At 47.2% G+C, this 11,947-nt stretch overlaps 1 protein-coding gene across 1 annotated transcript in view; it reads right to left on the minus strand.

Moving 5' to 3' along the window:
• LOC121045678 overlaps window positions 1–11,170 on the minus strand; it is a 67,287-nt gene extending 56,117 nt beyond the window's left edge. The window contains exons 1-4 of the mRNA XM_042286282.1: window positions 11,161–11,170; window positions 10,985–11,046; window positions 8,485–8,589; window positions 648–674 (exon numbers count right to left, since the gene is read on the minus strand). Coding sequence (XP_042142216.1) covers window positions 648–674; window positions 8,485–8,589; window positions 10,985–11,046; window positions 11,161–11,170 — 204 coding nt within the window. The remainder of the gene's footprint in view (window positions 1–647; window positions 675–8,484; window positions 8,590–10,984; window positions 11,047–11,160) is intronic.
• Window positions 11,171–11,947: the final 777 nt, after the last annotated feature.

Consider the following 11,947-nt stretch of genomic DNA (forward strand, 5'->3'; position numbering starts at 1 on the left):
GCTTGGGCAGGCCTTGAAACGTTGCAGAACGGAAAAGACAAAATTACCTAAAACATGTTATTTCCCTGTTAATGATCAACTGTGAATCAATACAAATCAGTCCATTGAATTTATACCCTCGGAACCAGCAGATGCATTCACAAAAAGAAAAGAAAAAACTAAAAACGAATAGTTACTAAATACAGCATTTAAGTTTTTCTTCTTTTTCTAAAACAATAGTTGGCTGAAGCAATTCTTGCTAGCCGATGTCACAAATTCAGCCAGCTTTTCTTACTTTAACGGTGCAATGGACCTTCTTCGAGAAGAGTTCTTCGCGTGCGCTGGTCTTCTTCACGGAGCGGCGAAAACTCGGAAGTACGAATAGCGTCCGGAAGGATAGTTGCGCTACCTCTTCCTGCCTCCTTCGCGACTCAGATGAATTACAGGGGGCAGGAGAGGTAGAGCAACTCCCCTTTCTTGCGCCAATCGCATTTCGAGATTTCGCCGCTTGGTGTCGTCGAGCCAGTGGGACTGGATGCACCATTAGACATAGGTATTGTTCATGTTTACTACTCCTGCTACGGTCTCGAATAAGATCAGCAGCATGAATAAAGAAAGTAAACATTAAGAATCGACTGCCGCTTCTCTGAAGGGCGTTTCCTGCTTACCTCAAGTTGACTCAGGAACTCTTCGTACTACATAGAAAGAAAAACAAGAAAACACTTACTAAGTAAGTATTTAAGAGCACAAACATCATACACGCTGCATACTCACGCTCGTGACGTCACGGTAAGAAAAAAGTGCATATCATCAGAGGCCCGAACTTTGTACGGAGCGCAAGTTCGTCTGCTTGCACAGGGGTTGCGATGATGTCAGAACACTGAGCTCTGCTTGTCTGATTGAAAAAGAAATAGTGGGTCAACCTGAAGGCACCTAGCAGTGAGGTCTGCCCACTATCCTTTTCATCAAAGCAAATCGGAGCTCGGAGTCGTTCTGACGTCACCGCGACTCCTGCGCAAGAAGCAGACGACTTGCTATGCTCTCCGCATACTGGCGGCTGACAGTGCGCATGTCAAGACAGCCGGTAGGGCCGACACTCGGCCAACTTTCGAGAAAGATCCGCAGCTCAATGAAAAAACGGTTGATGTGCAGGCCAGCTGGTGTAACTTATAGACGCTTTACACACGCGCCAGATTGAGCCGCCATAGCTGCCCTTCTCGTGTCTTACCGAGATGCCGAGCCACTGAAGCGGGCGTTGACGGGTCTTCACAAGGGCCTATGCTGGGCACAAGAACACAGTAGCATCTAAAATGGCAATAACCTGTCCTGCTGTGGTAATGATGGAGTGAAGCGAACGGAATAAGAGGGAACGAAAACTGAATGTCAGTTATGGCGGCGCCCATGCACAGCTGCTGTAAAGCGTCTATACATGATGATTGAAACCTGAGACTGGTTTGAAAAACGGAACACTCGTGAAGGAGGAAGAAAAAGGGAAAGACAACGCCTGAACCCCCCCCCCCCCCCCCCCCCCCCCCCCTTTCCGTTTTCCGAAAACACTCTGCTCGTCGTGATTGGTGGTTTCCTCCTTTCCACTCGCCTCCCCACCAGCGTTCGCTCTGCTATTGGCGACGTGCGCGATCGAAAGCGTCGCGCTGGTCGGCCTTCCACGATTGACCGAATGCTGACTACGACGTCAGCAAAAGAGTTCTCATGGACGGAAATAAAAGGAACGTTAGGACTCCGATTTTGACGGTGTTGGCAGTGTTGGTTCAAGAACGCTATGATTTCAAGTTTCCGCCATGCTAATTACAAGCACCATCGAACTTGTTGTTCCCAAGGTAATGGCGTCACGAAAGGTAACCATACGAGGGCGCCACCGAAACATCTGGCCGCTAATGGAGTAGAAAGAGCGGAGGATATTGTGGGAGGAGCTTAGCCTGCTATTCATTACCTCTAACAAACTATATAGCCTTTTCTTTGCAAACGCCACCAGTCGGCGCTTCAGTCTTTGACGTCCCAGCGAACTTCCTGTTCATAAGAATAATGAACAAAGCCCACCTTAACACCGCTGCTTCAAATGTTAGTGAAACTTTTATCCACCAATTCTCCGGGTGAACGCCGAAAGAACCAAGAAGCGCGAGATCTGTTCAAATTTTTCGAATATTCTTGTAAACCAACTTGTCTGCTTCAAGACGTTAAGTCGTACAGCCGAAGGAAGGCCCTCGCTTAATCTCATACTTTGTTCGTGTAGCATTTATGCGTTTTGCAGTGGTGACATAAGCAAACTCGACAGGCTTGTTAAAGGACACATGCAAAGGAAAAAAACATTTTTTTAGACAGCTTAGATGGAAAAAGGATGTCATAAAACGATTTTACAACGAAGAAAAAAAATTTTTAGAGCTATATTTACGGCGCTATACGAATTTGTAGTTGGCGCTCGCGGGAGCCGCCGCTGGTCACGTGGTAGGCCCGCGCGCCGCCGCGCTGCGTCGCCGCCGCACGCTGAGCGTTGTGCGAATGACGCTTCAACGCGTTTCTCCACGCCGCCGTCGCCGCCGCCGCACAAGTTCGTCTGCTCCGGGGCGCCGCCGCCGTCGTCTGGCCGGCGCACACGTCTATCACGTCTGCTTGCGCTTTTTCAGGAGTTTCCTTTGGGCTTTAAAAGATACTTATTCATCTTAGTTTTTTTGTTATACTTCAAACAAAGATGAATAAGTTACTTTTAGAGGCCATAGGAAGCTTCCGAAAGAACGCAAGCACCACGTGGTAAATAAAGACCAGTCACGTGATAAATACAGACCACATTTCCGCGGTGCCCGCGGGCGCCAACTACAAATTCGTTTTGCGCCGTAAATATAGCTCTAAAAATTTTTTTTCTTCGTTGTAAAATCGTTTTATGGCGTCCTTTTTCCATCTAAGCCGTTTAAAAAAAATGTTTTTTTCCTTTGCATGTGTCCTTTAAAGGGACCATGAAATGACTTTTTTACTTTTTCCAGATAACTTTTACATTAAACCGTCAATGTTCACTGAATGCCGAACAGGCATCCGTTTTCGTCTCGGTTTATTAACTTCTACACAAAAAATTAATGAAATATTGACTTTTTCTTGACCGCAAAACAAGCCGTGACGTACGCTGTTTCCGGAACCGGAAGTTCTCTCGGCAGTAGGAGATGGGAGCGTTAGCGGCGACGAGTTGGGGTGCGCCGGTAGGTTTTACTGCGCCGATGTCACCGACGTATTTTCTGAATCGGCGCCTCTCATCGCCGCATCGCAGCTGAGCGAAATTCAATGATACGTTGCGCTACAGCGACAGCATGGGACTAGTCCCATACGCCGGTATGCCTGTTGGGAAGTGCAGCGAGTCTTGAAGACTCCAGAAGTCAACCCAACTGTCATTGTTGGTACAAGGCGGCCAGTGTCAGTCGTTTGCAAAGCGACGTAGATGGAAACAAATTGCCGCGGCGTTTTTCGCGGTCTCGGAGATGCAGGAGCGAGCCGACGTTAAAAAAGATACATTTGAACTACGAGTGTCAGCAAGAGCCACGTAAATACCTGTGAACACTCGGAGCGGACGCGCGCGTTTGATGGAAGTGCTGTATTCGCGCTGTTGGTAAGCGCTTCGGGACCGATCTTTTACGATTGCAACTCGATACTGACGCGACACTCGGCAAAGAAAGGTTGGACCGGTATTGCACGTATACCTCCCACGAACTGTTACAGCTCGACAGTGACGTGCAGTCTGTCAGAATAAAAATGGCATACCAATAACAAAGTGTACATACCGTGTTACGAAGGTAATCCATACAGCGTTTATTTCAGCTCTATATCACACAAAACAAGAAAGAATCGACGAGGGTCCCCTTTCGACGAGTGTTCGTCAACACTGCCTCGGAAAACAAGGGGAAGAGATTGACCTCACCTCTTAACCTAAAATGGAGGTCAGCGATCAAACTATAATACGGGAAGGGTCCACAAGGGTAGCGCAGGCATATTCCATTCAGCACGCCAGCCGGTCGTAGGCAGACAGACGGTCTTGCGACGAAGCAACGCTGCGCCGAGTCGGAGTGCCTGCTAGGCCTATATTCTGAGAGCATCGTCGGAGCGGGATTCGCGGCTGTTGTCGCTCTTCTCGGGTGTTTGTGGATCCAGCGTTCTTGTTCGTCGTGGTCTGTCTTAAGTACATTTTTTTCTTGCTGCTTGAAGTCGGCACGCGCGAGATGAACACGTAGAAAAATAAACGTTCAGTCAGTCAGAGTTTTGAGAGGAAGGAAACCAAAGGAAATAACCGTTCTGAAGTCCGCCCTGCCCTACTGCGCACGCGCAGTAGTTGCTTCGTTTACCACACGATAGATGGCGCTTGGCTCTCAGCATTATCAAATTTGCCAATTTTCGCCACACATCTGTAATTATGCTACAAAATGTGGATCTGAATAATATTTAACAAAACTTTTAGGAAACATTCGCCGGCTATTTATTGTTTACGATCGCGGTGCTGGTGAGGTAGGCTCTTACCCAATAGGCGACGTGGATTCGGCTTACGTGCTCCGTTTCCTCGGATGCATCGTAGTGAAAAGGCAGAGCTTTCGAAGGAAAAAAGTCGCAAAAGAGTCCAGTTATCTTTTAAAAGTTCTATAGCAAATAATTTTTTTTTGCTCCCAAGTTTTGTGTTTTTGTGTTTCTTTTCACACCTTTTACGACGTGCGGTGGATGAAATTCGATTTTAAAATCATTTCATGGTCCCTTTAAGAAGGAGCGACCGAAAGTCGCTTGGGACGCAAGCAGCAGATAATGTTTGGAAAGAGTCAAAGGGTCTATTAGCGGCGAGATGTTTTGGTGGCGCCCTCCTATGGTTCCCTCTCATGAAGTCATTACCCTGCGAACAACAAGTTCGATGGTGTTTGTAATTAGCATGGTAGAATCTTGAAATCGTTGCACTCTGAAAGCAACACTGCCAACATGGTCAAAATTAAAGCTTTTGCAGTCCTCTTATTTCTGTCGGTGAGAAATTTTTTGCTGACATCGTAGTCAGCATTCGGCCAGTCGTGGCAGGCCGACCACAACGACGCTTTTGACAGCGCACGTCGTCGATATGACCCGACCGCGCGTCGGAGAAAAGCGTTTATGGTTACGCCGCTGCAACATTCTAAAGTCGGAGTCACACTGCTCATTCATGATACAAAAGAGTCCGCAAACACGAGTTCTCGCAATATTCGTGTTTCGAATGCCGCGCGCCAAGTGTTCTCCTTGAACTCATTGCTATGTGGCGTTCGAAGCACGGATCTCGCGTCCGAATTGTATGCAGACTGTCTTTTGTAGGATGTATAAGCAGCGCGACCCCGGCTTAAGGACCGAACGCGCCACAAAGTTCAGTCTTTAGGCAATATCATTCCATGAATGAAACAAAAACTAACGTCGTTTTGTAGAGTGCTTTATGAGGCCTGAATGTTAATACCAGTGCCGTGTTAGAAAGAGTTGGCCACATTCGAATTTGTGCACGCCCTGGAACACTGCAGCTCGATTTCGACCATTGGCGCCTTTTCATTTGCCTCCTATACTTCCCAATGAATGGCCAAACTCGCTATATATGGCTATGGTGGGCTAGAAGGGCACGTATTACAATCTCTCGCTTCATCCAGCGGGAAAAAATGGCAAGGCTGCTCAGCATGCAGCGTTAGCATCGATATGCTCGCAGCAGCGCCACAACGGCACCCCGTCGCTTTCTGTGGACAATAAAGAAAATGTCTTCATCGTTTATCAAAATCGTGAAGTGTCGCAAAATGAATCTTTCCTCGAAATGGAGCTTGCTTACGGCTGACCTTGATTTAAGTGTTTTTCGTCGCCAAGTACAGCCCGCTTCAATGTTCGGAATCATTCGAGTTCTCTTGGGACACCAAACAACGTCGCCTTTCTGCCTGCAGATCTCGGGGATACATGCCTGTCTTGCAGCCTAAGACGCAACAGTGTTTTTGTGGCTCCTTGCATAACTCTAACGAATTTGAGCGCGGCACATTGAGCTCGACGCTGCAGCGAAGCTGGGGGGCTTGTGAAGCCCCTTGATGTACTTCTTATTGATGGCTCTCCGCCCCGCTAAAACCCACCAAAGCTACGCATGCTGAATCATTGAGTCACTTTCGCAAGCGCGATTGTCACACGTCCTTCTAGCCCACCATATAATGCGGCTCCGTTAATACAACAGGGCAGGCACGTAGCCATACAACAGGATTTTGTTTCGGGGTGGGGGGGGGGGGGGGGGGGGGGGGCGTGTACGCTCGACTTCGGCGTACCTTCAGCACTGTGGCATCCAGCACTCACCTACAACAGCGTATCATCCTGCTACGAACGGCCTCTGCGAACGGACGAACAAGACGCTCAAGCAGATGATCAATTTGACTACAGCCACAGGCGACAAGTAGGCGGACGTCCTTGCCTACGTTGTCTTCTGCTATAATACCGGATTCCAGGACACCGTCCGTCAGTCACCTTTTTTTCCTTGTCTACGGCCGTGACCCTGTTCTCCCCCTTGATGTCGTTTATGGCCGCCATGAGCTCCCTGAGCTACGTTATGCATCGGACTATTCAGTCGTTGTTCACGAGAGACTGAACCAAGCTCGGAAACTGGCCGCCAAGCACATCAAGCTCGCTCAACAAAAACAAAAGAGCTACTTCGACAGGGGACGCGAGGACGTCACCTTCGGGAAGGGCCAGCTCGTGTTCACCACCCGTGGGGCTCAAGGCAACACGACGGTTCACTGACCCCCCCGAATCGTGAGCCGGCTCTCTCCTGTGAACTGGAGATTGAACTCATGGACGGTAATGGCCGCGATTTAGTGCGCGTGGAGAAACTGAAGCCGTATTTTGCACCCATCGCTGAATTTGCACAGCCTCTCTCCGATGACTGAACTTTTGGAAATTATAGTGTGTGCGCTTGTTTATAGGGTGCCTTCTCATTTAGCATCTTGTATTTACATATTTATTCACTCGCGTGCATATCTGAGAGCGGGGCATTTGTTTAATGTCGTATTGTCTTTGTCTCATGAAAGCGCACTGTCGGGTCGACAGTTTCTAGAACCCGGCATGTGACGAGCCGCAATAGACGACTCGTGCAAGCTCCGGTGCCGCGCGTGCGAGCGCGAGGAAAAGAGATAAAAATTAAAAGAAAGAGAGAAGTTCTGCATGAAATCTCGGAGATTGACGTGTCTTTCCTAAGCTCGGAGCCCATTTCTCTTGACGACTACAACAAATCGTCGTTCTAGAGCGAACCGAACCTCCGATATTGCCCAAGCAACAAGCTCGTGACTACCTTTAGTTTAATTAAATATGTGAAGACAAAACGCCGCGCGCTCCGCTCAATTCAAGATGGCCGCCGTGGAGCCTCGACGACTTGCATTAAATTGGCAGAACTATAGTGACCGACAATTGAAGAAACATAGGGTCCCAAGGTCATTATCATCACTCCCCGCAGCCCATCGGGATTACGGCGTTGGCCGATAAGTACGCCGACACGAATTAAGGAGCAAGACGCAGGAGCGTATGCGCTATTCGTTTCTAAAAAAGAACAGAAGGTCTCTTGTGTTATTCCTAAGCCGATCCCTGTGATAGCGAACCTCCGAAGACAGCGCGCAGGTTGTGACGCAGTTTTGACGCCGTTAATCTCACGGCATGGCGCACGCCCGCTCTTCATCGCTGCCCACCGTGCCGCTGCCCGAGCGAGAGTGTCCTCCTCTCCCGCTGGGTTCGCGCCGCGCGTGCGCGCCTCCGCCGATTTTGGCACAAATAACGCCATCTCGTGGTCCAGTGGCGAACAGTGGGTTTTGGTACCTTTTGTGTCGCCGACGTGTTTTCGCTCAAGGACTGAACGATGAGACATATAAGGTTTTCGCCTTTATAATCAGCTATTATACCGACTTTGTGACTGGCAGATAGACTACTACTGTACAAGACCCTCGTTAGATCCAAGCTTGAGTGTGCGAGTTCGGTGTGGGACCCAGGCCATGAATTTCTAATTAATCAAATTGAATCCGTACAAAATCGTGGCGCACGTTTCATTTTGTCTAATTTCTCACGTTTTTCCAGTGTATCATTCATGAAACTAACTTTGCATCTTCCGAATCTTTCATTGCGTAGAAAATTATCTCGTTTGTCCTTATTTCACAAAATTTATCATCACAACCAGCACCTAAGTGAAGAGCTTTTTTCTGAACCATCGTATGTATGCCATCGAAATGATCATCACCATAAAGTCAACGTTCCTTTCAGTCGCACGCAGCTCTTTTTTGATTCTTTTATCCCAAAAACTACTAATGACTGGAACCACCTGCCCACCTCCATCGCCACAATCATAAACGCTCCTGCATTCAAGTCTGCCATTGAAAACTATGATGTTAACTAATATGTGTTGAATTCTATTTTTTGTACTTTTGTTTTCCAACCACTCCCTTCTGTAATGCCGTGTGGCTTTGAAGGTATTGATATAAATAAATAAATAGATTCTGGCTCTGTTCTCACCATGGCTGATCCGGACTGCCTGTTTGTCTTGCACATGAGATCGATCAGTTCACGAAGCTTGAGGCCCGGTATCCTGTTGAGGATCTCGTCTACTAATACCTTGACCTGAGGAGAGAAAGGAGGCCGCCAGCGCACGAGGGTCATTAAAGGTTAACTGGGGACTTCTATTCTTAGAGGGGAAACGAAAAATCCGACAATTATAAAACTATGTCAACTTTGGTAGCTGTCTGTTTGGCGGCCGAGTTTGTTAACGCAGCGCAGCTTGTAGCGCGGGGAGCGAAAGCTCGCGCTGCAGAACCCAGGGATCCTGGGTTCAATCCCCACCCCTGCACGTTTCTATCTGGATGAGCATCGAACCGGCGTACGGTCGGCCATCAGTACTGCGCGATGCACTTTAAAGATATTGGGCTAGGGCTAGCAGTCGTACTACACTGGCTAAATTTCTCATCTACGTCGTAAAGTTTACGACGACGGACGATGGACAATGGTTTACGACGTAAACCATTGTCGCCATACCTTAAAGGCAGAACTGACCCTTCGCTATCTGAACAAGAACGTTTAGACGGGTATGTCATTCTTGAAATGGAATGCCCATAGTCTACTTAGCATGTACACCAAGTTTCGTGATTTTTAGAGCTCTAGTAATTTTTCAATATCCAATTTACGAATGTTGATCATAAAGGCTACAACCTTTGCATTCATCCATCCAACCCATGATGCTTATAAACCACGTAATCATCACTAGGAGTTGAACGCTCTCTCACTTTAGGCGCCCTACCCTCGCCTAGTGCTACCATAGCACAGCATCAGGCAAAAATGAATCGGGCTTTATGTCTTCCCGAAAGAAATCAGCCTCCGAAAAGAGTGGCTAAAAGGTAAACAAAGCCTGACGGAGCAGCAGAAAAAAAAAAAAAAAAAAAAAAAAAAAAACGTTTTTCGAAATGTTTCACGGTTTGGTTCATAATTTATATCCATCCCATTAAACATTAGCTCAAGAGTGTAAGATTACAGGGCACGAGATAGTGGGGCGTGCCGAAGTGTTCCCCAACGATGGAATCCCCCTGATCACTCGCTCCGTAGTGGTCAATCTCAATCGGCAGCTCCGGGGTGCCCTGTGATGGCCGTTTTTGATACTTCTTTCTAGATGTATTTTTGCGGTTATAACTGCTATTGCGGCGACATGTTTCAAACACAAGCGTGCTTTAAATGATTAGGACAATCACAGATAAAAGAAGTAGTGATCGATATGCATCTCTTGAAATGTAACAAACTTCTTCCAAAGCAGTCTTTATTTATTTTTTCAAACGAAACGCAGTGATGTGTTCGTTGCACCATTCACGTCAAACTGCGGAAACTTGCTTATCCTGCTACACCCTGCTACATTTCGCCAATATGTCATGAATTTGCTCAAAAATTGCCTTTTAGCTTCTCCAAAAGATGTTCCAAAATGACTCATACTAATCACATCACTGAAAACGTGAAAACACGGCGTAATCCAATTTAGAAGTCGAATACTTTCCGCTAAATGGCAGAAAAAAAAAAAACAACCTCACCTAACTTGTGGTAGTCTAGTATTCTACAGCCTGATTCCGGCTGGCGTTACTTTTTCGTTTTCATCACACCAATCGAGACCGCAGAAAAATGCTTTCGCCGTCGGGCGATAGTTAGCGTACAAAGCTTGCGCGAACAAAATAAAAGTGAATGGGGATTGTACACCGAAAATAATTTTCACCGAACGTTTTGAGGTGCCTGGCATGGTGCTGCGTTTTGCAAATGTGAGTTGTCACGGCGCGTCAAGCATAATTTATTTTTAGATATTTTGATTTTATTTTGTTTGTGTGCAGGCTTCTCCCCGCGGTTTATCTGTGCCCTGTCATACAGGCTGTCAGCCAGAATAAAACGACTTCAAATGTATTTAGCTCTTCTTACTTCATTGTCGATTAAACGTTATGCACAAGCCTGAGCACTACCAAGCTCATTTTCCAAACAGACACACTCGATGTTGTTCCGCGGTGCTACAACGAGCCGATGGTCCCTCGAAATTTCGTGTTCTTTGTCATTAAACTAGACGTTCACTTGTTTCCAAGTTCATTGAGACGTCTGAGGAGCCGGAGTGCTGAAGTGGTGGCGTCGTTGTCTTTCCCGTGGCCATAGAGGGACCACCGCGTGAAGTACTCGAACGCGGCAGCAGACGGCGAAGCGCTTCTAAAGCGGTAAGTATACAAGTAGCATGGCGTCGGCACCACTACGGGAATTCGCCCGCCTGCGCAGTGCGCTTGATGAGATCGGTCGATTACGTCACTGACCCAGCAAACATGGCGTCCTTCCCGAAGGTTTACTAATTTTGCTATTTTCAAAACAAATTTAGCAAAAAATGTAGAAAGATATGCAATATGTCGCAGGCAGTATTGTTATTTCACAACTTATTTTTGGCCTTTCCTAACGTTTTTAATTCGATGCTTCTATTTTTTTTTTCTAGAAAAAAATGGGGGGTACTCACCTCTTCGGGTAGTTTCTTTATCGCGCAGGCAAACATGATTTCCAAATGAGCTCCGGGATACGCTGAAGACGAACCGAGAGAAAAAGGTGTCGTTGAAATGCACTTAGAAAAAAAAAGTTATAAAAATTATTTAACGGCAGTAGTTACAACCCCACCGTTACTACATTTCTACTAGCTGTTCACCATGGGCGCTGACAGCTTAACAAAAGGTGAATGTCGAGCATATTATTAAAGCGCCGTTGTCAATGAGAATATATACAGTATCAGCCGACGGGTATACCGAAGAATGAAAAAGACGAAACAAGGCCGCGTGTTCATAATAGGCCCATAGATCAACTCAACTCTCTGACGTCACGCCGCTGCGGTGGCGCTGCTGTCGGCACTGCGCGTGCGCAGACGCTTCTCTTCTCCCGGATCTGGTTTCTACGCGTGCGTGCAGTTTGCCCACACTGGGCAAACGCGGGCCTGTTTGTAAACAGTGTGTTTGTGTTTATGCACAAATGCCGTGCGCCTATACTTTCCTTTCGAAGGACTTGGGATAGCCTTTCGCTGCCACCGTATACGGAGGGAGCACGAAAGAATGACGCGGCAGGAAGTATGCTTACACCAAAACGCAATCTGCGCTGCGACACTGCATGGCGTAAACACGTAAAACGGTAGTAGAACCGTTGTGCTCAGTGTCACTGGGCAAACGTTTTTTTCCTTTCTTTTTTTTTTGCTTTAGGTATAAACATATTTCCAGCCCCGTCATTCGCCGAGCTCTCTCCGTAAGTTGCTGTGATTGGTTCTTCAAAGTGCTTCTTGGGAAAGTAGACGCTCCAGATTTCTTACGGTGTATACGGTCGTTGACAATTTAAAAGAAGCGCTATAAAGTGTGACTTGTGTTCACGCTTCTTGCTTTGGGATTTGTCGGTGTTTTATCGGCTAATATCGCAATCACGCTGGCTGCGTTGCGAAATTAAG

The sequence above is a fragment of the Ixodes scapularis genome, unplaced genomic scaffold (assembly GCF_016920785.2).
Source record: "Ixodes scapularis isolate PalLabHiFi unplaced genomic scaffold, ASM1692078v2 PGA_scaffold7__128_contigs__length_106722199, whole genome shotgun sequence".
NCBI classification, from domain to species: domain Eukaryota; kingdom Metazoa; phylum Arthropoda; class Arachnida; order Ixodida; family Ixodidae; genus Ixodes; species Ixodes scapularis.